This window comes from Macrobrachium nipponense, chromosome 11 (assembly GCF_015104395.2).
Source record: "Macrobrachium nipponense isolate FS-2020 chromosome 11, ASM1510439v2, whole genome shotgun sequence".
Taxonomy (NCBI): domain Eukaryota; kingdom Metazoa; phylum Arthropoda; class Malacostraca; order Decapoda; family Palaemonidae; genus Macrobrachium; species Macrobrachium nipponense.
This window is the reverse complement of record NC_061087.1, coordinates 58,475,788-58,503,287: the sequence shown is the minus strand read 5'-3', so window position 1 is coordinate 58,503,287 and position 27,500 is coordinate 58,475,788. Positions and strand designations below refer to the sequence as shown.

The following is a 27,500-nucleotide window of genomic DNA, read 5'->3' as shown; positions in this document are numbered from 1 at the left end:
AGTTCCTAAAAGAGTACTAATCTTTAAGGCCAGAGTGGCTGGCGTATGGGGCTCTGCCAAAGCAAAGCATACAATGGAAATAGATGCCTAAAGGCAAAGATGAAGAGGAAAGGAAACTATAAAAGAGACTATCGACTCTCATAGGGCTTCTGAAAACCGTGAAACCCTTTCCCCTTCTTCCTTTGACCCTCCGAGGTCGGATTGATGATGCCGTGGGGGGCCCTTGAAAGACTCAAGCCCTTTGAAGATGCCAGAGGGGCTGCAGCGACAACCGAGGCACTGGCACTTGTCCCTGTGCCTAACGCTGCTTGGGTCAGTTCCTTGAGATCTTCGGTCGAATAGGATTCGGTAGAATCCTTACTCCAGGACTGGTTAGCCGCTGATGGAGGGGGTGTGGAGGAGGTAACAGTATTCGGGAGGGGCTCATAAGTTGGGATGACTGACTCCGGGGTGGTTTGCGAGGCCGCACCATTGGTAGAGTGTCCACTATGATCATGGGTGTCCTGGAGGATTCCTATTGGAATTGGCTCTTCCTCGACTGGCAACATGGGTACCTGTGCCAAGCCAGCGGAAAGAAAGTGACCAGGACTGAGAGCTCCAGGAGGGAGACCCAAGTCTTGCCTTGGCACTGGCACTAAGGCCATTCCTGCGTAGTGAGAGGATTCGAATGTGGCTCAGCGTCCATGAGGGACGGAGCAAGGCAATGCCTGGTACCTTCAAGTGGCACTGGCTGTGCAGAGGTAGCTCTTGGAGGACCATAGAATTGGTCTGGAGCTATGTAAGGGCAGGAGCCCTGAGACAGTACAGGTAGAGGGAGACTTAAAATCTTGTCCTAGCAGGACGTCATAACCTCCTGGAATATAGGTAGCTACTGCCATGGCACATATCTTGGTGGTGTGTGATGAGTGGTGAGGTTGTGTGATCCTCAACCAGACAGTAGGCAGGAACATTTTGACATGATTGAGGCTTTCTATCATGACAAATTGGTGCCTATCAACCCAAGCTCCATAAGGAATTTTATCCTCTCGAATGATGGATATCTGTGCACCAGTTTCATCGAAAGCTCGGACCTGGTGGGCAGGTGAGACAAATATAGGGACCTGAGCTAGAGGGCCTAGAGCAGAAGGATTCGTCCCTACTATTGCAATGGCAGTAACAGCAGTTTTCTTGGGGCATCCCACTCAGGTATCAATGTGCCCAAGCACTTTGCATGAGTCGCAGAAACTCTTGTTAAATCAGACCTGGGCCTGTTGTTCCAGTTACAATGGCCGTTATTCTTATTATTATGATGATGGGGAGTTCCATTCTGAGGAGTAGCAGGAGCCTGCTGAGGAGAATCCCCCCTTGAGAGGCACTACTCTGTGGTGTGCCCTTGTTTATTGCAATGCCCACACACAGGCTTCCGTGGAGGATTATTGGAGCGCTAGGTAGGCTGAGAGGTGGCAGCAGGAGGGAGAGGGAGAGCAGGGTGAATTTCCTTCTTCGTAGAACTCTGCAATGCATGGTGGGTGTCGTAGGCGTTTTCCCATCTACAGCACTCCAAAATAGTTTTAGGAGCCTTGTCCACCAAGTGGGTGGGAAGATCAGGGGGAGCCTAGGGCAGGAAGTCCTCCAATTGAAAAAGTTCTAAGACCTCCTCAACAGATGTTGCATTGGAGGCCTTTGTCCACCTCTGGAGTGTCGGTGTCTTCTTGGCTACCCACTCCATCCATGTCTGGTTAGCCTTCTTGGGGATGCTCCTCCACATCTGCCTACACAGGTCTGGGGTTAGCTTGTTAGCCCCAAGGATTGCCTCTCGGATGAGGGCGAGGTCTTGTTGACCATTCAGGGGGAGGGGCTCGAATGCAGTACGCCCTTTGCCAGCAAGATGCTTACCAAGGAGGAGGGCCACTTCCTGAGGGGTTGGATTGAAGTTCTCAAACACCTCCTTGACATGATCGAGCCAGGCGTCGGACTCACTATTGTCCCAAGTACTGATGAGGGTTCCCATGCTGTGGAGGTGAGAGTGTGAAGGAGGGGGCGCAGGGGGCGTCGCACTCTGAGATGCCAGAGTGGCACTCTGGGTTGCCATAGCCAGTTGATGGACTCTTTCTTTCTCCTTTTCGGTTGTCTGAAATGCTCTCTCAGCTGCTTCTCTTTTCTCTTTTTTCTCTCTCTCAGCTGCTTGAAATGCTCTCTCAGCCAGACGTTCCTCTTTTCTCTTGTGCTTCTCTCTCCTTTTTCCCCCTTTCGGCTGCTGGGAATCCTCTCTCTGCAGTTTCTTTCATTTTATTGTTCAGCCAGTTTATCAGTTTTGTGCCCTACAGCCCCATGGCTCTTCCGGCTTCGGTGAAGGTCCTGACCTCCTCCAGTGCTAGTAAAATGCTAGTATCCTGGCCTTGGGATAATAGAATGGGTGGCAGACACAAAACTGCAAATGTCGCCAGGGGTATGCGGAATACTCAATGCTATACCAGGGAAATAACAAGGATCCCTATGGCTGGAATATCTGCAGAAGTAGACGAGATGACAGCCAAAAGGCTGAAAACGTCCTCCACGAAGTGCGGAATCTATGCAGATGACGCGTAAATAATAGTCAAACAAATGGTAAATGCCTCACGCAGGTACCATAGGAGGGGCAGTCTAATAGACTGAATGAAATCCACTCCAGTGCGTAAAACTCATGCAGGCGATGTGGAAATGCCAGTTGAACAAATTGTAAATTGCTTGATGTGAGTGGGGAAATCTCACACAAATGATGTTGTAAATCAAGTAACGGAATGCCATGTAAAGACAGAACACTTGACGCCTCTACTGGACTAAAAACGCCTTTAAATCTCTGTAATTAACAGTTAACTATTGGCATGTAGTGTGGAGGAAAACTAGACGCCGATACTTAGTGAAATCGCTGTAAAAATCTCTGTAATTTACAATTACTACTGGCGTGTAGTACAGCGGAAAACTTGACGCCGATACTTAGCGAAATTGCCATAAAAATCTCCGTAATTTACAGTTACTACTGGTCAGTAACTGTAGTGTAGTATGGCGGAAAACTCGACGTCAGTACTTAGTGGAATCATCGTAAAAATCTATGTAAATACCAGTTAAATACGGGCGGAAAACTTGACGCTCATAGTAGATTAAGCAATTAATTTTGTAAACGTGGAAACCTCAACGCGAATACTGGGTAAAATTGCAATGGAATCTGTAAATACCAGTCCAACTGGGTTGTAAATAACATGCACTCACCGAAAGATTAACGCGAATAGATGTGGTAATTTGTCGTTGATAAATGAAAAATGTATATGGGATTTTACGTAAACGTCTCGAGGAGAGACAAAAGGAAGAAAAAAAAAATCTTTTTTACCAACGCAATTTTTTTTGTCTTACTCAACAACGCTAGTCGGCTATGCTCAGCAGCCTTATTTTGTTACAGCTAGTGTCGTAAACAATAATGATAAAGGGAAGAGGAAGAACCAAAAATAAAAATTCTCGCACCACTGCATAAAATATGCGCTGCACCAACTTCACGCAATTTGCCATTATACCCTTTATTACTATATATACGTCCTCCCTCCCAAAACTTAAGCTCTTACTAACTTAACTCTCACGAATTTAAATTCCCGGAGATTTCGATGGGGAGGTAACTGGACTCGTTCCTAGCCTTAACCAAGGCTCAGGGACTTAGAGAAAGGCCGAGAAGGGAAAACAAACAACTGCCCTTTTTTGTGTGAAAGGCAATATTTGCCTGTCCTTATGATTTCTCTTTACACAGAATAAAAGCGCTGACCGTTTATATTCTTTGTCGCTAATCAAATGTGGAATGAATTTACGCTAACATCATTTATTGCTTAACTTACTCTTTCTTTCTTTTTCATAAAAGGGGGACAATACAGTAAGATTCGATTGGGCATGTGGCCAAGGATTTCTCCAGGAGCACTCCTTATAAGTACAAGGATTTTAATTCTTCCTTTCCTGCCTAAACATGCACTCCCGAAATACCTAATATGCTTCATGCATTAGCACATAAAAGAAAAAAAAAACTAAGGTTAAAATTCTCTCTCTAAAAATCCTCCTATCACTATCCATAATGGCAATCAAATTTTATTCACCCCTAACTAGAAAATATAGTCAAATACAAATAACGAAAAATAAAAAAAAATTACTTTTACCTGTTGTGGAGACTTGGGAGCCCTCGTCTTGCGCTAGCTCAAAAAAATATTAAAAGGAATTCAGATTCGTTTCTCTGCTCGTGATACCAGCTATGAATGGAAAATGAAAATGAATTTTCTCATAATTCTAGCAAAAGGTCGCCATTTTGTTATAAATCTCTCGATCCCTCGATATTAAATGTGAGGATGTGACTTTCACGCTGTCTTCTTGATCTCAGATATACGCGTTAACCTTGATAACCCCGTTTTCTCATCTAGAACCACTAAACTATTCCCATTCTTTTCTACAGTAACTCTAAGCAGAACCTTAAACTCTGGCCCTAGTTTGTAATTCAGCTCATCTCTCGCACTAACCATCAAGACCATATTATCCCCTGCTGTAATCTTGACATCTAATCTTCTATTGCTTCTCTCCATCATTTCCCATGTCTTTGATTCGAAATTACTACTAGTAGACGTGCATGTCTCTCTTTTGTCTAAGAGATTCATGTCTCTCTTTTGCCACAGAGATTAATGACCTAACTGTGTCCTCCCCATGAGAGGGTACGGGCAACAAATCAAATGCACCTAGTGCCGGGCAACTAAACAATGCCTCGAACGGAGACATCTCAATTGACTTACTGACAATAGCATTAATGCTATGCCTGACTGTATCTATATACTGGTTCCAATTCTTATCATTGCCACCTATGGTGGTTCTCATTGCATTGAGCACTTCCCTGTTTGGTCCTTCACATAACCCCTTAGCTTTTGGTCTATAAGGAAGGACTGTAACTTTCTGAAACCCTATAACTCCTGTCAGGCACTCTAAAGTCTTATTCACAAATTATCTATCATAATGACAGACAAACCCATTGAAAAATGCAATAGCCACCTCTGCCACTTTATGCTTTAGTGGAAAAATTTCCACCACCCTCTTTAATTCATCTACCACCACTATCAAATACCTATAGCCATACCCAGATTCACAGAAATTCCCAAAAATATTCATGTGTATTCTCTGAAAAGGTCCACTGGGTATCGTGAACGACCCCAGTTTGCAAGAAGTCATAATTGCTGGTTGCATGCATTACAAACAGAACAACCCTTCACAAAACTCTCCATGTACGCCCATTCATTTTTCTAGACATATTTATTACGTATCTTGTTATATGTGTTCTCAATCACCAAATGTGGATTACCAAGCTTGCAATGTACTATATCCAAAACCAATGAAATCATGACTCTCGAAATCATGATTTGTGTCGTATCCCTTGTATTTTCAGTACTCCTTAACCTATATTTAATTTTCCTAACCAACAAATTACCCTTTAACTCCAGACCTGAATAAGGTAACTTAGAACTTTTCCTAAGTAATCCCTTTTAAGGAATGCCTTAGTGTCTGGCAAAGTTTCATCTTCATTTTGTTTCTTCTCTACCAATCTAATATCCCATCTTGTAGAATCACTGGTAACCACACAAACCTGAAACCACTCCGTATCATAAAAACTTCTATTAAGAGCATCCGATACAACCAGTGAGCTCTCTTAGGCGACAGATCTGGCTTATTAAAAAAATCAAATAATGGCTTATAATCTGTAAGAACTTCCACCTTGTTACCCATTAACTACATCTTAAAATAAACCAACCTAGATACCATATCAAAAGCTTCCTTATCCATGGTGGCCATTAACCTTCCATTACTACCCTTTTTCTTGAATTTTCTACTGTAGTAGGCTACTGGATGCATTTCCCCTGCATAAGGAAAGTACCTATTCCATCTTGATTGGCATCTATCACGAGTGTGAAGGGTACCCTGAAATCCAAAAATTTCAGGACTGGGGCATTCATTAAGGCATCTTCAATTTTCTGTAATCTGTACATCATCCCTTAAAACTTCTGTTATAGGAGTTGCCAAAATAGATAAATCCCTCGCAAAATGGCGAAAGAAGCCAGCTCAAAAAGGAAAAGATTTGCTTCTTGGTCCTAAGGACAGGAAAATCTGCAATTGCTTTGGCTTTATCGTCATTTACTTGAACTCCCTCTTCAGATATTACATGACCTAAATATACAATCTGCTTCTTTAAGAAATCATTTTTGGCTAACTTAATTTTCAAACCAGGGATTCATGTAAACTCATAATACCCATTCGGTATTGAAAACGCAGTGAATTCACGAATCTCTTCATCGAGAGGTATCTGCAAATATCTTTGCATGTGGCCTATTGAAGAATATATATCCTTCTCCCCTATTTCTATAAAAAGATCTGGTATGCACACTACTGGATACCAATCAGAGATGGTCTTCTCATTCAACTTACGGAAATTTACATAGACTTGGACTGAGCCATCTTTCTTAGGCACCACAATTAGTGGGAAGTTGTGCGGTGATTAACTGGGCATAATAATGTCCTCTTCTTCCTCCCTGTTGACTTCTTGATCTACCTGTTCCCTAATCTTAAAAGGAATCCTATATGAAGGAACAAAAATCGGTTTGGTTCCCTCCTCAAGATTCACCTTGTGCTCTAACATCCTAGTTAGACTTAACTTATCCTCTTTAAAAGCAACTTTATCCCTAAATTCAACCAGAACCTCACTTACATCACCTACATGCTTCATGTAATCTGCCGTAGCTAAATGATCCCTAAAAATTTTCCTTATTTGCACTTCTTCCTTCGAAAACTCATTTTCTCCTGTCACAATAGCCACTGAACCACTATCATCGCTCTAATCTCGAAGGTCTACCACATGAGTATTCTTTTGATACTGCCTCACTGTGTCATTACAGTTCACTAATTCCACCTACATGACACCTGTATTTAATACCCTGTTTACAGACACCGTACTAGCAACACATTTTAGCTTTTTGCTACCGTCAATTATACACACCTGTTTGGGCATTTTTGCTTCTTTCACCGTAACTTTCACCATAGTCATCATACCTGGATTTAAAGTAACATTCTCTATCAGAACCCATTTATATATATTGTTCTCCTGCCCATTATACTCAGAATCCTCTTGTAATTGGTTATTCACCTCATGTTCCACATCTTCATGAATATCCCCCATATTTGTATAAGTACCCTCTATTTGGCCCTCAATAACACCCATATTAGTACCAGTATCACCTTGGATAATCTTAGTATCACCCATGTTAACCTCAGTATCACCTATATCATTATTCACCTCCTTTTCATGTATACCCACATATGGAATAAAAATACCACGTACCCACCCCAACTGTTATACCCCAATGCCTGTATGGACCGATATCCTTTTCTTCTACATGCACGATGGCCCATCAAAAGCCTGTTTCTTTCTTTCATAACTTAGAATGGTTCCACTAACACCCAATCACCCAAGGAGAAACACTTTTATGGCACCCACAATATTTAACTTATTGCTTGGATAGCACACACCGTCTCTACCAAAGGTTTCAGAGGACACTGGGGAAACAGACTGATATAGTTCGAAGTACATTAAATTAACCGAAGCCCCCAGATCTATAAAAATTGGGTTGCCAAATCTACACGCTGTTCCTCTTACTATTGGTCTTGGTTCTGGGGCGTCCCCCACGAGTCCTTAATGGGAAGTGCAATTCACCTCTTTCCCTTTTGAGGATTGGTCTTCTAAAAATTTTACAAACCTCTAGGTCCCTTTGAGTAACCTCCTTAGGAGCTTTCCTATTTGGACTACGAGAATTCTGGGGTGCAGGTCTTGCATTACTTCGTTTCTGGGACAGACAGGACCACCAAAAATTATCTGAGCTTTTACACGTCCCACAGTGTCTTACTCAGCAGTGCTTCATGGTATGCCCCTGCCAATTACAATTAAAGCAGTGCAGCTGTTGCGCTGGATCTATAAATCCTTACTAGTATCCAGTTTGGCAAACAATTTATTGGAAGGAAAACCTAAATCACCCTGAGTTGAATGTATTGGAAATGTCCCATTAAAAATGTGTTATCAACTGTGGGATATTTCGACGTGTTTCTGGACCTGAGAATAATTCAATGCCTCATCCAAAGTAGATTCAATCTTCTTATCAAAACTGGCCACAATGATGTCCAGGATGCCATGTAGAAGCCAGGAAAAATGCAACAACTGGTGGAAATTGAAATTTTTTCAACTTCTCTACCAATTATCCTGCTGCATCGACAGGCTGAGAACTATATGCAATTATTGACCTCTGGCCTTCTCTGATCTTAAAAGCTGAGAACTATGTTCAGATTATTGACCTCTGGTCTTTTCTGATCTTATAAAAAATCCTCAAATAGCGGACCATATCTCCACACTCCTCAGTACCATAGGCTGTCCTGAGAAATGCTTGGAGCTCTGTCCAAGTACAACATTTAGTACACTGAAAGCTACGACAGCGATATGCAAAGTCCCCTCTATTAAAATCCAACAAGGCTTTGGCCTCCCTGAACGGCACTTTGTCATTTTTGATTCCCTTGGTGTTTGGAAAGTTATTTACACCCTCAATGAAAATCTGTACTGGTTGAGAAAGAACGCCGTCCACGAAGCCTTGAAATGGACGAACCTCTGATGCAATTGTTGTGCATTTGTGGAGCAGAGTCTTATCATCATTCCCTTCCGCCATTTTGTATGAATTAAAGAAACCCCAGGTATTCAGGGCTCGACCATATCTCAATTTCATCGAAATAACAGTATTTTCTAAGTTCACCAACGAGAACCCGGAGAAATAAGATATCTATTTCCAATTTTCTTCTAGGAAAAAACAAACCAACACCAAAAAAAATTATTCTCAGAAATAAATATTCCAGAAATAAATACTCCCCACACAAACCAAAGTATAGGAAAAAAAACCATGCAGAAAAAAACTACCATCATCCACACCCACAGTCAAGGTTATTCATCCACCTGATCATTTGTAGATCAGGCAGAGAGAGAGAGAGAGAGAGAGAGAAATTCTGAGTCATCTGAAAAGTAAAGACAAAGAAAGTAAGAAGGATACAGAAGGCACCACAGACGAATTTTGCAGACCCTCGGGACGCAGGCTGCCTGCTTGCTATCTTTAGACTTACGTAAAATGCTACACCAGCAGAAACAAAATTGTACCAACACTTCCCCTGCTCACAAACACCAGTTGCATGTATGCCTGTATGTAATAACTGAAAAAAATGAAGCGTGTCGGACACGTATATTCACCCAATATGACCAACTTCCAGTAAGATCAATTTAAGGAAGGAAAAGAAAAGAGGGAAATAATAAATTCACCTATCCCCTCACTCAGTTTGTTCCCTTTCAACCCCAACTGTAATACATCTATTTATAAATCCCCCCCCCGCCCCAAAAAAAAAAAAAACAAAAAAAAAAAAAAGATAACTGAATCACCGTATCTCAAGAGAGAGAGAGAGAGAGAGAGAGAGAGAGAGAGAGAGAGAGAGAGGGAATGAACACTCGCATATTTTTCCTTTCTCCTGTCTTCGTGGTCTAAACCTTCGTTATCCACTACTAATTAACACCTCGCTATTAAATAATTCATATCCACACTCTTCGATACATCTTAATCCCTAACAATTCCACTTGGCACTGAGACAGAAAAAAAATGGCGTCTCCTATCACACTACTGTCATTAATCAAGAGTTGCTGGTTTGCTTGATAAACCCCTTGAAAGCTATTTTAATTACTTACCAGTCTCTCTGAAGTGTGTTTATTTAATTAATTACGCCAAATTACGCTTAATTACCCTACCACCACTCCTAACACCACCCCCACCCTTTTCCTTCCATCACCAAACCTCAAAGATCAAAGGAAAGAAGAACACCTACTTTTGAAAGGTCACCAGTTAGCATCATTGCTCAGTCCCCTCTAGTAACAGCTATAGTATCAATTAACTAAGGCTAACGAAACTCATGATCTTTAAAAAAATACTAGCTTTATCATAGCTATCTGTCAAAAATCCCCTTACCACATCGCCCAATACATATACATCTGAAGAAACAACAAAGGTCGCTAATTTTAGAAAATCATTAAAACAACTGATTACATGTGAAGAAAAATACAAGAGTATATAAAGTGAAAATCGAAAGCAAAATTAAAAAGAACAGACACTGCAAATGGGAAATGTTCAATAAAACATGCTGAATGGAAACGATAAAATTGGCCCAAGACTCAAACACTAAAATGTCTAACCTTTGCTTGTTAGCTATGCCCCTTCCTACGGGCAGCTGTTCCATAAACTCTCGACACTGCCAGAATAGGAATATTCTACCTTTGTCTGGGTATCTTATTACATTGTCCCCTCATGACGCCTTTAGATACACACATTTCCATACGAACCCAAATGTGCTAGAAGCTTCTTTGCTGTCACTCCCTTGTGATGTGTAACTCACATGACACTGCCCTGGGTCAGCTTGCGAGTCTCCGTACTCGTCACCAAGATTGTCTGGCATAGACTTTTTCATTCCACGAAAACGCTCCTGTATGTTAATATTTTCGGAATGTGGTGACAAGTGTTTACCGCACCCGGAGATTTCTAAAACACACACCAACACTGTCGTAGCATTCCAGCACCTCTGATTGACAAAGACGTAATGCCCCCTCATAATTATATTAATTGTCCTGAAGGAGCTGTTTATACATATTATCATTACAAGTTTGGGAAAGCAGCCAAGAACTGCGTATCTGGATGTAGATGGAGGAAAAAATATACAGGGTGGACGGACATCCATGGAATAACAGTGGCTGCCACAAAACTTTTGGAATCTCTTTCCACCAGATTTTATGTTACTAATCATGCCTCTGGCAGTAGGCTTTTGTTACATAAATGCCTTTAGGTTCATATCACCTGTATCAAAAGAAGACCACCATACATTGGCAGCCACCATACAATCATATGGCTACTGGACCCTCACCATCCACATAATGGGAAAATAATATTGCTGGGACCTTGGTGCTAACTTCCTCATACACTCCAGGCTGGTGAATGTCTCCCATTGTCTTCAAGCACTTTAAAATATAACTGGGAAGGTGTATATGAAGGTTTTAAATAAGAAAATAAGCAAGAAAGCAGATGGAAGAACGAAGTGGATTAAACAAGCAAGACTTTTTATTGACCTATTGTTGATGTGAAGTAAGAAGGCTTGAAATGGTGCTAAATGTAAAATAATAATAAATATAAGACAATTTAAGCACTAGTAGAAAGATGAACAAGAAGAAACAAAAGGGTTTGGTAAAGGAGAGAGATTCGAAGGTGGGTTTACACTAAGGGCAAAAGTCAAGGAGATTGGTAACATAATGCTTTTGTCTAGCCCAAGTCCGAATAAAAAAAAACATGAACAAGATTAACTACGAAAGAAGTACGTAATACATATGCCTTTCTGGGTAAGAGTATAGAGTCCATATCTTGCGGGAAAAAAAGGAGACAGTATACATACAAAGTGTTGGTTAAACATAATACTAGAAGTTTAGAAAGGAAAGGAGATAGTGTGCACAGGAGTGTGTACAAGATCAAACTGAATGTTTAGTTTATGCAACTGAGCCTTACACTACTCCAGGCGTTTTCTGCTCGAGGGGGCAGTCTGTGTCTCGAATTTATCATGTTAGAGAATGTCACAGGAGTTGATCATGTTCACACAGCTTAAATGACGTAAAGGATTGTAGATATCTGGTACGTATAATAAGGGCTAAAGATGAAGAGACAAAGAAGGAAGATTAGGTTATGGTGGACGGAAAAATCTTGGAAGAGGCAAAAAATGTTGCTACCATGGCACCATATTGAATTAAAAGGCAGATATTAATTAGTAAAAAAATTAATCAGTATCAACATAGATAAGAAAACATGAAAATGATCAAATTTACATGAAACGTATGCTTCTCTGAATTAACAGGGTTCTTACAATGAAAATAAAAGAAACTCTAAAACAGTTTGATTACATAACACTGCGATTCATGGCATGAGACGTATTGTATTGCAAATGAAGAAGTAGCGACGGTGTGGCATTCTCAGCTCGGAAATTGATTAAGACCTTGGAAACAACTGATATAGGCATGTGATGAGAATGAAACATTCACACAAACAAGTCGCAGGATGGACCTAAAATCGCTGGGAAGGGTGCCAATAATGACTTGAAGCCGGTGAAAAATCATGAGGAGTAAAAGGGATTTCTTTTGTTAGACTCTTAACTAATGACAAGGAAACCCTGAAGTAAAAACGTAACTCATGTGTTAATATTTGTAAAATAAAAGTAAAAGGAAAAATTTAACAGGAATACTTACTCGACCAGTATACCACAACTGCCTTCGAAATACTTGTCATTCGTTACTCTTATATTACGGAGGGAAAAGAATCCCTCGCGGATGGGGTTCTCCATGGTAGCTCGCACGACTGTCTCACAGTCTCTGGGGTCAGTCAGAAGAACCCCTGGAGGATACGTGGGACTTTCGAATCTTACGATAGGTCCATAGTCATCTACCAGGCTTTGAAATATCTTGTGGATTCGTTTCTTGTCGAATTCTGCAAAGAGAGGGGAAGGTGTTAGTTCTAATTTTCCCATAGTTAATCAGTCAATCTATTTATCTATCTATCAATACACACACACTCACTCACACACACATACATACATACCTACATACATACATATATATATATATATATATATATATATATATATATAGATATATATATATATATATATATATATATATATATATATAAGGATTCCAGGAGAAGATATCAAACAGCATTCAGCAGGGTCCAACAAACACATAAAAAAGGGCCATATTTATTAACAAGAGACGTTTCGCACATTATCTATGTGCATCTTCAATCTGTAAGAACAACATAAAATACGTTAAAGTTTAAAAAAAACCATAATTTTCTATATAAAAAAGATTAAGTTAGGAAAAAAAGTATTTACAAAAATTAAAATTAATACAAATTAAAAGGTATAAGTAAAAAAGGAACCAGTTCTCACCAAACCATCCAAAGGAGAAGGAGAAAAACGAATGACCAAAACTTGACACCAACCTACGACTTCAGTTATGCAAGATAAAGAGGAGAAGCGGAAACGTTAGAATTCAAAGAAGGAACAAGCCGTTTGATGTATAAGGACTCAAGGGTAGTTAGGTAATTGCTATGGCTTGTTCCACCAATAATAGATAAGTGCTTTTTATTTATTTCAATTTTGCATATGGAGGCATGATTCTTTATATTAGAAAATTCTGGTTTGCTTAATTTTTGACCCGTTCTAAAGCTGTATCCCACATGGCTACAGTATCCCATCTGCAGTAACCTACGGCTTGATCCAACATAAATACCGGGACATCCCGGCACTTGAATTTATAAACAATGTTGGATCTCATGAAGGTCTGCAGTTTGTCTTTATAGCCGAAGAATACGCCAATCTTGAGTGGATTGATTGGAATTAAATGCATTTTAAGGCAGCCAAATTAATTTTCGATTATTTGTTAAAGTTTGGCAGAAAACTTGTCGTCAGAGATAAATGGGATAGTGGCATTTACATTTTTCTTTAAGACATTATAAAAGGGCATCGGATTGGAGAAATCTTGTGACAGCAGTCTGTTAATGACTTTATATACCAGTTTTTCAGGATAGGAGTTCTGTAAGAAAAATTTAACTAAAAATAATATCTCATTGTGCAAGAGAGACCATCTCGAAGAGTAACGTAAAGCCCTGTAAACCAAAGTGTAAATAGAATTCAGTTTAAAGTTCTTGAAGCATGAACTGTAGAAATTGTTAGCAAGCCCAGTGTATGATTTTTTCCTGTACACAGATGTAGTAAATTCACCATTGTCTGCTAACATTGATGTCTAAAAAGGGTAAAGAGTTGTTGGTTTCCTTTTCCATGGTAAATTTTATATTTTCATGCTGACTATTGATATGGTCCAGAAACATCTCTCTATGCCAGGGTTCTTTGAATAGCGCAAATGTATCATCAACATATCATCTATAATAGACAGGTTTACACACATACGGACAGTTAGTTAAAAAGGTTTCTTCTAAAAAGGACATAAAAATATTAGCAAACACAGGTCCCAATGGGGAGCCCATGGCAACTCCATCGACCTGCGAAAAGAGTTGACCATTAAAAACAAACATTGAGTCTTGCACAGCAAGCTCAAGAAATGTCCTAAAAAGGTTTCTGTTAAAACCGTGAAAAATTACGTGATCTTCATAAAAAATTCTGTCTAAAATAATGCTGATGGTTTCATTTAGAGGCACGTTTGTAAAAAGATTCTACATCAAAACTTGTCATGTGTAGATCACCATCTTGTAAAACTATATTTGTTTCTGGAAATCATAACCATTCTTAAGCGAAAGTTGGTTGTAAGCGAAATCACTAAGTAATGAAACAAGGTATTTTGATATAGTATAAGAAGGGCTGTTATAGGCTGCCATAATAGGTCTGATAGGAACTCCTTCCTTATGTATCTTAGGGAGACCATATAGAATACTAAAAGATGAACCTATCACAAATAGTTTCTGATATGTAGTTTCATCCAAAATACCCTCGTTCTTTAATTTTCTCAAAAACCTGTTAATTTTATCTTCCCTTTTGTAAATATCCAAAAAGTTTGGTTCTCCATGTGAATGAAATTTGGTGTTGTCAGCAAGAATGTTATTCACCTTATCAATATACTCTTGTTTACTAAGTAGCACAACACCTTTACCTTTATCCGGTTTGCAAATAACCAAATTATCCCGTTTGCCAAGTTTTTTCAAGATAGTCAAATCCTCTTATCTGAAGAACGGTGTCCAAGACACTTTTAAATTAGTATAAGTCTTATGTAATAGAAAGGATAACGTATGTTGTAAACCACTTAAGTCATTTACCAAGTTCAAACCCTTGAGTCTCTGGAAAAGAATTTCGAAAGGAAAATAGAAATCTGCATACTTTGGTCTGTATGGATTTTTGCCTACCATCCTACAGACCGAAGTATGCAGATTTCTATTTTCCTTTCGAAATTCTTGGTATGGATCTTCTCAAGGTCTTTGGACTTTGGGTCTTCTGTCTTTTATTTGCTTGTGGTTTTCACTTATAATAAATCACGTGTATCTCCTGTGAAATTCGGGGCATTACACACACACACACACACACACACACGCACACACACACACAAACGCGCACACACACACACACACACACACACACACACACATATATATTATATATATATACACATATATATATGTATATATATATATCTATAATATATATATATATATATATATATATATATATATAATATATACTATATATATATATATATATATATATATATATATATATATATATATATATATATACATATATATATGTGTATATATATATATATATATATATATATATATATATATATATATATATATATATATATATTGTAGGAAGCCCACTAAAATTTGGAAAAATTGAAAGTTTTTATTTAAGCTTTCAGTGAGTACATGATTTTGTTTTGACTTAAAACAAAATCCTATCACCTAGGCCTATGACCTGACCCAACCTCGTGCGATCTACTTCTCCACTGTGTGAATCAACCTCTGTGGCCCGTCTAACACACTTGCTGAGAATAGATCAACTACCAGAGGGGTGGCTGAGAAGGGTAAAAAGATTTGTATCCTAGGAAAAATGCAAATTACATTTAATGGAGGCTGACTTGCAGATGGTAATATGATCTGTCAATACTAACCTGAATGCACATACCTTATGTATGAATTGCCCATGGAAGGCATTAACTACATATTATTTTCGATGTCTTAGCAGGTACTCTCGAGTTCCTGTGGCAGAGGTTGTCCACCCCCATATAGGAGTGGGGTGGTGTCTACACCGAAAATGTCCCACTGGGGTATACCTTTGGGACCCAGGGTGTGTGTCTAAGGATTTGTGAGCTAAGTCTTTCAGGTAGAAGAACGTGAGCATGGTTTGGTATGTCCATACTCCTGCCTTCTAGAGATGTAGGAGGGAGAAGTTCCTCCTGTATGCCACTGAAGGGGTAATGGGCCTGATGTCATAGGCTTTTAACTTTCCCGGTGACTCTACCATGTCCCTGTTGGAGTTGTAGACCCATGTGATGACCTCCCTAAGCCAGAAGGAGATAATGTTCTCATATACCTCCTATGTTCCTGTACTAACAAAAAGCCTCTTGCACCCAAGTCTTAAGGATGCTGCCTTCTTCAGATACTGATTTTGGGCTCTCACTGGACAAAGCAAAATCTTGTTGTCTCCCTGATGAAGTACTCCAGGAAGGGTATGGAGAAACCTTCGAATCTAAGGCCCAGGACTGAGGGGTCTGAGTCTTAGCCATGAAGCCAGGCACAAACTACAGGGACAAGGATGACCAACCTTTGGCATAGTGACAATGTATGTGAAGCCATGCAGCTCACCTACCCTATCGGTGAAGGTGAGTGCCTGGAGGAACACAATCTTGAGGATGAGGTTCCTGTCTAAGGCGTTCATAAGTGGCTCCCCAGAGGTTGGCAAGGACCTTGGTGACGTCCCTCTCTGGGGCCCTCACCTCTCTTATAGGGCAATTCTTACTGAATCCCTTTAGGTTGGCTGACAACTTTCACAACTTGAAGGGGTTGATGCCCCTCAGCCTGAAACTCTGGGTGTGGGTTATCTGATGCTGACAAAGTCTGTTCATACACCAAGAAGACTAGGATGTCTGCAATGTCCTTTAAAGATGCCTTGAGGGGATCAAAACCCCTCTGATGACACCAATGATAGTACTCTGTAAACTTCTCTTGGTACCCCCAAATCAAAGAGGGTCTGAGGGTATCCTTAACCCTTTGGAGCCGGGTAAAAAAATTCATATGCAGCACCCCCTGCCGGCAAACCTTTGAGGTCGGCCAATTTAAGAAAAAACATCTCAATGGAAAGAGGAAGATATGCAAATACACATGGTTTAATAAAAAAATTCTTACAAAAAATTCCCTACCTTCCACGAGACATTGAAAATTACTATTTATTGCCCCTTATCGGGCTTCATTTACAAGACAATCATAAATTTTCCGAAGTTATACATTATTTTTGTAATAAATAAATCAATTATAAATCAATTATAGCTCACACAATATCAAAACAGATAAGAAATAGAATTAGTAATAAATTCTGAGCATATTTGTTGTAAAATATTTATGTAAATTTACAGAGAACGAAGATACAATAAGTTTTATGGATTTTAAGTTTTTGGGATATATACATGTTTTTCTAATATTTCTTCGCATAAAATTACATTTATAACTGACATACAGTCATAAAATATAATATTGTCACTCATTGTGATTTACTCCGTCATCCACCCAAAACCTGTTATTGCTACACATGTGAGCATGTCCATCCACTATGGGTTAATATCTGCTGCTGAGTCCTTTAAAAATTCCTTCTTTCGGAGGAGTGGCAAGTGTGAAGCTGGAGGGCTGCTACATTCTGATTGCATCTTCCATTGTGCACCTTCACCAGAAGGTTAGGTGGTTGAGGCAATTCTCTTGCAATATCGCCTAGCAGGTGCAACAGGTTGGCATACCACTTGGCCTGTGGCCACGGCCACCAGGGTCATCCATATACTTTGGGACTGTAGAGTCTGTTTAGTACTCTTCTCAGTTAACTGTGCTCCTACACAGAAGGTTGGGTGGTTGGGGCAGTTCTCTTGCGATGTTGACTAGTAGGTGCAGCATGTTGGCATACTACTTGGCCTGTGGCCACAGGGGAGCCACCAGGGTCATCTGTATACTTTGGGACTGGCAGATTCTGTTTAGTGCCCTTCTCAGTTGACTGAACAGAGGGAAGGAGTATACAGCCATGCTGTCCCACAGATATTGAAAGGGATTCTGCACCACTGCCTTTTGTTCTGGTATTGGGGAACAGTACGGTGGCAACTTTGTGTTGCTGGCTGTTGCAGAGAGATTGTTCATGGGGCCTTGCCATAGATTTAGGAGACTATTTACTATTCCTTTGTTCAAGGAACACTCTGTCCCAACAAACTGGTCCTTCTGTTTTGTTGGCTAGTCACCACTTTTCTTTTTTAAAGTATCTGCCTGGCTGTTAGTTCCAGGTCTTGATAGGCTACCCACCTGGGCACCACTACTGCCATATAATTGGGGAGCTGTCCTACCCTATTTGCAGATATGGGTAACCACCATTATGTTGTCTTTCATCATGACAACCAAGTAATCTTGGAGATGGTTTTTGAAGTTTGATTGTCAACCACACTACCCATACCTTCAAGATCATTATGTGTTCTACTCTTACCTTAGGGGCCCACATCCCTGAAGTGCACTCTCTGCCGAGGTGTGCTCCCCATCCCTTTCGGGATGCATCAGGCAATACCAGCATCTCAGGTAGCGGCTTGCTGAATGGGACTCTAAGCATCAGGTTGGCCAGGTACCTCCACCAGTCTAAAACCTCCTGCACACTCTCTGTCACTTGTATGGTTTGTGACAGGTCCTTCTATAGTCAGTGGCAAACCTTCATCTGTCATTGGAGGACCAGAGGTGCTCTCTGCCCCTTGAAACCAGTTTCTTGAGGGACTAGGAGGCCCATTAGGATCTTCCACTTCTTGGCTGGTGGTGCTGTTTGGGAGAGGAAGTAGAGGTAGATGTCCATCAGTCTTGCTTTTTTCATCTTTGAAGGGAAGGCTCTCACCAACTCCATGTCAAGTGTCATTCACCGGTACCTGATGTGAGTTTTCAGTTCCAACTTGGACTCAAGGAAACTTATCTTGATACCAAATGTCCAGCATAAGTCCAAGGCCATGTACTTGCCTTCTCCACTTCCTCTCTTGGTGAGGCAAGGATGAGCTAATTGTCCTAGTATATCTGCAAGCAGATGCCTTTCATATGTGATTGAGAGGATACCAATTGATCGAGAGGACACCATATGGAAGACTCTAATGAAGTCAAGGTGCCACTGCCATGCTGAAGCGGAGCCAAGAACGTGTATGTAATTCCTTGCCAACAACTGGAGGTACTTCCTGGAGCTGGGGTGAATGGGGATGTGGAGGTAGATGTACTGAGAGTCCACTGAGATCATGTAGTCCCTCTTTCTTATGAAGGCCAGAATTCACAGGAGTGTTTCCATGGAGAAAGGTGTTTGTTCCTGGAACTTGTTCAAGGCCAACAGATCTATCACAGGTTGCTATCCCCAGATGCCCCCACTAACAGGAAGAGCCTGACACGAAATCCACCACAACCTTCTGTAGCATTGCTTCTTCTTCCTGAGGGGCTATCTCCTTTGGTGAGCCCAGCATGTAGGATGGGAACAGGATGGCTTGCGAACAAATGGAGCTCTCGTGGGGCTGAAGGGTAATCTGTATCCCTATGCACAACTGTAACTGTCCACTCATCCGCCAGACACCCTTTACTTATGGCAGCTCGTGGTGGGAACTTGCATCTTACTTTGGTCCTCCTATTTTTCTTGTTCTGTTTTTTCTAGTGTGGAGAGGCTAGGAAGAACAAAGGGTATTTGAGACAACATTTGCACTTATGCTCGGACTGCTGCCAAAGGCCTTTTGTCTAAACCTAGCCTCATGGAGGAACACCTTCTAGAATTTCTCTGCCTTCCAAGTGGGGTAGCACAGTTGCCACTCTGTCTTGGGACCATGTGAGGAGGAGTCCTGAGAGAACAGGGTGTCCCTTGACTCCCATCTCCTGACCTCTATGGTATTCTATAGTCTTTCAAGTAGGAAGTAAGCTGAGGAGTCCCGATACCAATCTCTCTAGCTAAATATTCCTCTGCACGACGGATAAGACTCCCCAATGTTTGAGGATGAGTTTTGCCAAAATATGTCTGTCCCACCTTACACTTGGCTTCGGAAAGTGCCTTCACCAGTGGGCCTAAGTATATCCTGAGGGTGGGTCATCCCTCTGGCAGAATGGCAACCTTAATCTCCAACCATACCCCCTTGCAGCTCTCATGAGATGTCTCTGATGGTGTTGGTACTATATTCCCTTACCTGCGGATAGAGGGATTGATGTTTTTTGGGATGGTGGTGGATTTCTCTGACACTTAATATGTTGCCTAATGGGGAAAAAGGAGGGGATGCAAGCTCTCCAACCTGGACAGTCTGGGAGTTCTCAGATCATGCCACCATGTTATCTATCTCTGCTATCATGCTTTGGACAGAGGGAGGTCGAAAGAACGCAACTTTTGGTACTGTTTCTGCCATCTGATCAAAGCAGGAACACCACTTGAGATCTTCAGGAACTGCTGTGGGTGGGTTGGAGAGATCTAGGTAGCAGCAAATGTGGCCACTAAGTCCAGGAAACCATGTTCTTCTTTGAGGGCCTCCAGATGGGATAACTTGTCCTGTCCTTTGTGGTTTGCTAAGCTGTTTTCTGAATCTTCCTTAGCATTGACAGAAACTGTCAAGGAAGGGTCTACCTCCACCTTTTTTTTTATTCCAATAGATGCTGGAAATTGAGTCACAATATTCAGAAGAATGGGAGGCAGAGTGGGTCAACGACTTGAGCAAGAACAAGAGACCCTATAAAATAACCTTGTTCTGAAGGGAAACTCCTCCACTCATGTCCTGTACTACATCAGAAAACAGAACCTACTCCTGGCAAAAACACTATCCCTTGAAGCACTCCTATCTTGATGACTCAAGTCTATTTGTTTCACTTGATCTTGATGTGGATCTGTCCCTACACTACTGAAGGGACACTAGGGATATGACCAGTGTGGCAACCAACTCCAATCTCTCTGCTCACCCTGACTTTGACGGTGCTGCCAACTGACCTCACCTTGCTTCATCATCTGCAACGCTGCCAGGGACGAGCCTTCTGGCAGAGGCAAATTTCAGTTTCCTGGAACTAGGATAGGAAGTTGTGGATATCCTGGTGTTTGTGGCTACCTTAAATGATCTTGGGTAGCCAAATAATTCAGCCAAATAGTTCATCTTCCTCACAGGAGGCTGAGCAACTCCAGTTGAGAGGAGGAGAGAGGAAGGTGTGGGAAGAGTTGCAGGAGGAGGTCTTTGGGATGCTGGAAACAAAGGAGGCATTGGCAAACTTTCTCTAGGAAGGCAACCATGAGCACTTCACCAATGTCTCCATTGTTTCCAACATCTAGACCTTTTCCTGCAACTCTTCCAGTACCTTCCTCTCTCCTCCCTTCATCGGGAGTTACTCTTTCTCCTCCTTTTCCTGTAGAGTGTCCACTGCAAATCTTCGCAATTAAAGCACTCATAACAGTGTTCATATCTCATGCACTGTCTCCCCCTGCACAAAATGCAAACAGAAGGCAGACTGACCGCTTATGGACCTAAACTTGCTGCAGGGTTTTTCCTCTCCTGCACAACCCCTAATTCCAGCTTATGTTCCTCATAGGTACCCATTTTTCACGCTGGGAACTGACACAGGATACTCAACATCACTAGACAAAGAGAAGTCACCCACATGGTTCACATACTACATATAAAAAATACAAAAAGGACTCTTAATACATAAAAAATGTACTATACCACACAACAAATGCAAAATATGGCTACTGGAAGGGAACTTAATCATAATCAGCAAGGCAGTAAAGGTACACATTGAAATACTCTTGCACACTTGGTGCACACAAAGGACTCAGCAACAAAAACAGAAGACTTTCAAAGAAAATTCTATGCACCAACGGCTGAGATAACAGTGGAAGAGGTAGACTGCACAGCATTGAATTATGCCATAGACCTAGGCAATAGGAATATGTTTTGAGTCAGCACACTTTGTGCAATTAACACCATTTACGAAAGCATTGGTTGGTATTCCTGAGATGATGAGAAATGCCGAGATCTTTGGGTCTACACGACCCATTACTTGAGGCACAACTGATCAGAACAGAGCAGGAACGGTACAAATAGGCTTAGTATACAAACTGTCATTACAGGATTAATTTAAGGTCCAATTCACTTTAAAGAAATGAAGAACTGCCTGTGGGCCAGATTAGAGATTTTAAGGGCAGACACTATCTCGGGATCTGCGACCACGCATGAATGTCTGCCCTTAAAATCTCTAATCTGGTCCATGGGTGTTTTTTCATTTGTTTGAAGTGAATTGGACCTTATGCTAATCCTGTAATGTCAGTTTGTATACTAAGCCTACTTGTACTGTTTCTGCTCTGTTCAGATTAGTTGTGCCTCGAGTAAAGGGTCGTGTAGGCCAAAAGATCTCAGCATTTCTCGCCTTTTCATTTTTTCTCCGTGGCATTACCTTTATTTATGCATAGCATCACGTTTTATATATTTTGTGATCAAGCTATTCATATATATATATATATATATATATATATATATACATATATATATATACATATATATATATATATATATATATATATATATACATATATAGTATATATATATATATATATATATATATATATATATACATATACTATATATACATATGAAAAATCTGGGGAAACTGGCTCTACTTTAAAAATGCCTTTTTGGAAGCAACAACTAAGGTTGGCTTACCACATGTGAGCAGGAAAAATAAAAAATTTGTACTTTTAGCAAATCTCCATAAATTACTTTAAAAGAAGTAACGTCCACTCATTCACTAAGGTAAATCAGAAGAATGAAAATTACAGCTCTCACTGCCTCCCTGGCACTGAAACACTACTGAATATTATGTATAGTAACAAGAACATATGTGCCACTGGGTTGCAAGTAAAAACACTAAATATAGTGAATAAACATGGTGCATGGAACAACAGAACTCTTAATAATAATGAGCACACACAGGGTGGGGTACTGTAAGCAAGGATTGCTCACACTGAGATCTCAGGAATACTATCACAAGAATGGCACCAGCAATACTTGTTGAGTGACACTGTTGAACTACAGAAGCATTGGTTGTAGCATAGGTTAACTGTAAACCTTTAGTTTCATTATGGAATCTGCATTACCTGGGTCTGCCTGATACCATACAGAATAGCAAGGAAGCTAATCTTTATATGTGTGTGTAAACTGTAATCAAATTACTTTTATCTCCTAATGCTGTTTCGGATTATGGCGTGCTTACATTCAATCGATTTATCTAAGATATTATGAATAGGTTAATAAGAATTTAAAAAAATGTACATACCTTACAAAAGGAAAATGGATAAATACTATAAAAGTCAGACAATACAAATTAATCTTATAGTTTCTTTAAGATTTCTCTTGTCCTTCTGACTTGAGGAAATGAAAAATAAAAAAAATTGCTACCTTTCAACATATTTCGGGAAGACTGAAGGGATTAAAATAACGTAACATTTCATTAAAATAACAATAACTGTCAGCTATGTGAAATGAACTAGGAAGATCTTATAAATGTACCCATCAGGACTCAGATGCTGAATGTGTATTATTTGACAGAAGTGACCTCATGTCTTCAAAGAGTAGAAAGATAGAATGGCAAACCTTTGTGGAAAATCATCGAGAAGAGGCTGCCGACGAAAGGATATATTTTAGGGCCTGGGATCTCAGAAAATGGCCTTACTGCACTACTTGACGGTAATGGTGCCCTGTCCTCTGACTTGCTCACTGCTCCAGCCACTTGTTGCCTTATGGCTGTTGAAGACCCAATGGCCCGAGAAATGATTGAAGTAACTCTGGACAAAGCAGCAAAATTTGCGGACAGTGACAGCGTTTTACAGCTCATGATTGATATTCTGTGGAAAGAACAAATGTGTGTTATTAGCACTTACATTACAATTGCCAATACTCCCAGATTTTTCTAACTAAAAGTTGATTTGTTAAATGACAGGATGTGGAAGATTAATGTATAGAATTTGGAGATGGTAATTATTACTTTTAGTTTTAGCAACACAGAGAAGGATTTCTGAAACATTCAAAGGTTCAAGGGGAAAAGGCTGCCCAAGGAAGTACCATCATTGGAAATCTTAGAAAAGGCTGGTTTTCATCGAGTTTTGGGAGCTTTATTTACCCTATCATTTAATGCAGACTGCATGTCTAAATTATACTTTCTGAGACCTTATTGTTTGACCTCAATGCTTTTCTTTTTATAACCTACCCGTACCTTTATGTTAAAAAGCTTTAAAATTCTAGGAATTTCTAAAAACCTTTCATCATAGGGTAATTTTAGAATATTATGCTTACTAAATTCAAGTTTGTCATTAGTCAAATAAAATGTTTTTCTAGCTCTTTTCCATGCCATATCTACAAAAGTCCTTGGGTACTTGAGTTTCAAGGCAATATCATAAATAGTTTTAATCTCAGCGTCAATAAACTGCGGGCTACAGACACGTAAAGCCCTTAGGAACATCCCAGAAAAACAGAGAATTTAACATTTTGATGGTGATTTGAGTGGTAATGAACAAAAGAGGCAATGTTAGTTGATTTTTGAAAGACGGAAAAGGTGAAATTTCCGTCATATCTATGGACAGTTACATCAAGAAAATTCAAATTACATTTTCTTTCTTCCTCTACAGTAAATTTTATAGAGATTATTAAAGAATTCCTGGAGATTTTCGTGAACTGGCCAAATACAGATAATATCATCCACATGCGTAAGCCATATAACTTTAAGGGGCAAACTTCTTGGTAAGAGTTTTGTCTCAAAAAATTCCATATAAATATTGCTAAAGACAGGAGATAAGGGATTACCCATAGCCACGACAAACTTGAATTTAGTAAGCATAACATTCTGAAATTACCTTATGAAATTCCTAGAATTTTAAAGCTTTTTAACATAAATGTTGTGTTCAGTAATACTAATGTCAAGAGTTTAGTAATAAAAAAATAAAAATTCTCCTAAAGATCTTCCAGGCTGCATAATGAAATTCCTTGCAAAAAGTGTGATAAAGACTATTACGGACAAACCGGTAAATCTCTTTCACAACGTCTCAAACAGCACCAATATTCTGTGAGAACAGAACAACTTAACGAGGTAGAAAGGTTATCAACCAAAAGTATATTTAACCGAACAAGTTCTTAGCCGAAATTCCTTTAAGCGAAATAAGTCATTAGGTAAAAGAAGGGCTATTAACCCAAAATCTGTTTAGCCGAAAAATTCTGCTTTTAGACCAAAGTGCCTTTGACGAATGTGCTTTTAGACCAAAGCGCCTTAGACGAATGTGCTTTTAGACTAAAGTGCCTTTGACGAATGTGCTTTTGGACCAAAGCGACGAATGTGCTTTTGGACCAAAGCGCCTTAGACGAATGTGCTTTTAGACTAAAGTGCCTTAGACGAATGTGCTTTTGGACCAAAGCGCCTTAGACGAATGTGCTTTTAGACTAAAGTGCCTTAGACGAATGTGCTTTAGACGAAAGTGCTTTAGACGAAAGGGTCGTATCCCATATATATATATATATATATATATATATATAATATATAGATATATAGATATATATATATATGTATATATAATATAGAAATTAGTTATAAATTGATATATTAAATTATACTCTATATATTTATATATATATATATGCATATATATAATATATCTGCCATATATATAAATTATATGTATATATTATAATATATATATGTAAATAAATCGTAATATTATTATATAATATATATATATATATATTATATATATATAATAATATATATATATCTATATATATTTATAATAATTATATATAATATTATAATTTAATATAGTATATATATATTATATAATATATCATATATATATATTATATATATATAATATATATGACTATGTATATATATATATTAGTATGATTATATTATTATATATAATCGATATATATATATATATAATTATTATATTATTATATGATATAATCTATATATAGCTAATAATATCTATTATTAATTATATGATATAATATAGAATAATAATATATATATATATATATAATATATATATATATATATATATATATATGGGATATACCCTTTCGTCTAAAATTCATTTCGTCTAAAGGCATTTACGTCTAAAAGCCCAATTTCGTCTAAAGCGCAACTTTCGTCTAAAAGGCACATTTCGTCTAAGGCCTTGGTCCAAAGCACATTCGTCTAACGGCACTTTAGTCTAAAAGCACATTCGTCTAAGGGCGCTTGGTCCAAAAAGCCACATTCGTCTAAGGAACTTTAGTCTAAAGCAGATTCGTCTAGCGCTTTGGTCCAAACCGCACATTTCCGTTCTTAAGGTTACTTAGTCTAAAAGGCACATTTCGTCTAAGGCGCTTTCCCGGTCCAAAAAAAGCACATTCGTCTAAGGCACTTTAGTCTAAAAGCACATTCGTCTAAGGGCGCTTTGGTCTAAAAGCACATTCGTCAAAGGCACTTTGGTCTAAAAGCAGAATTTTTCGGCTAAACAGATTTTGGGTTAATAGCCCTTCTTTTACCTAATGACTTATTTCGCTTAAAGGAATTTCGGCTAAGAACTGGTTCGGTTAAATATACTTTTGGTTGATAACCTTTCTACCTCGTTAAGTTGTTTGGTATAAAGACTCGTTTCTTTTACGACAAAGTTTACATTTCAAAAGAATATTTATTTGGTTATTTAATTTCAGCTCGAACCCCAAAATGGAAAGTACTACAAAATTCGTGAAAACCACGCGAGGAAAAGATAAATTAGCTACAATGGTTACTATTATACGAGGAATAGCGCAACCCAAACAGCTCCTTATTGGCGATGTGAAGATCGAATGTGTCCCGGTCGCCTCATCTTGAGTAGAAATCAACAAATTATGAAAACCTCGGATCATAACCACGCAGGTGGTGCTGAAAAAGTGCATGTGTTGCAAGCAAAAAACAAAATTACAAAGTTAATGCTTTAGCCTTTCTGCATATTGATGATGTACCAAGAGGATTCAATGTTTAAAACAAGAAGAACCAGAAAATACATTGCCGTTTATTGAATACATAGCCCATACTTTTGTAAACGGGATGTAAAGACGAAATGGAAGACGGTTCAAGTCATTATTTTCAGTACACGAATGGAATGTTTATGAGCTCACACTCGAAGGTAACGCTCGTACGATAAATTCTGTAGAAGCATGGCATAGACGATTTGGTGTATTAGTTAGAGCTCATTCAAATTTATATAATGTTCTGGATGCTCTAAGAAGAGAAGAACAAATCATCAAAACAAGAATATCTCAACTTACCGTAGGAGCAAGCCCAAAGAAAAAAAATACCAACGTAGCAAGAAGAGAAAAAAGAATTTACAATGTTGTTACCGATTACCAGAATCGTTCAGTGGAAGATTACCTCAGAAGCATTGCATATAATTAGGGTTCTTTCTAAATACTATCTCTTATTTACATTTTCATTAAATTTTTGTGTAGTAATAGTTATAATTTTATCTTTACTATAACCTTATAAATTGATATTTTAGTAAAGTCTCTTAATTTTTACTTGTCTTTATTTTACCTTTTTATATACTTTATGCATTTTAGACCAAAGTGCCTTAGACGA

The 27,500-nt window shown here is 39.2% G+C and overlaps 1 protein-coding gene across 5 annotated transcripts in view; it reads right to left on the bottom strand.

Annotated features, from left to right (window-relative positions):
• LOC135206155 (probable cytochrome P450 49a1) overlaps nucleotides 1-27,500 on the bottom strand; it is a 112,859-nt gene that overhangs the window by 64,176 nt on the left and 21,183 nt on the right. For all 5 annotated transcript variants that reach the window (XM_064237448.1, XM_064237456.1, XM_064237438.1 and 2 more), the window contains 2 exons: nucleotides 23,501-23,751; nucleotides 12,371-12,608 (listed from right to left, as the gene is read on the bottom strand). In XM_064237448.1, the coding sequence (XP_064093518.1) occupies nucleotides 12,371-12,608; nucleotides 23,501-23,741 (479 nt within the window). In that variant the 5' untranslated portion in view covers nucleotides 23,742-23,751. The remainder of the gene's footprint in view (nucleotides 1-12,370; nucleotides 12,609-23,500; nucleotides 23,752-27,500) is intronic.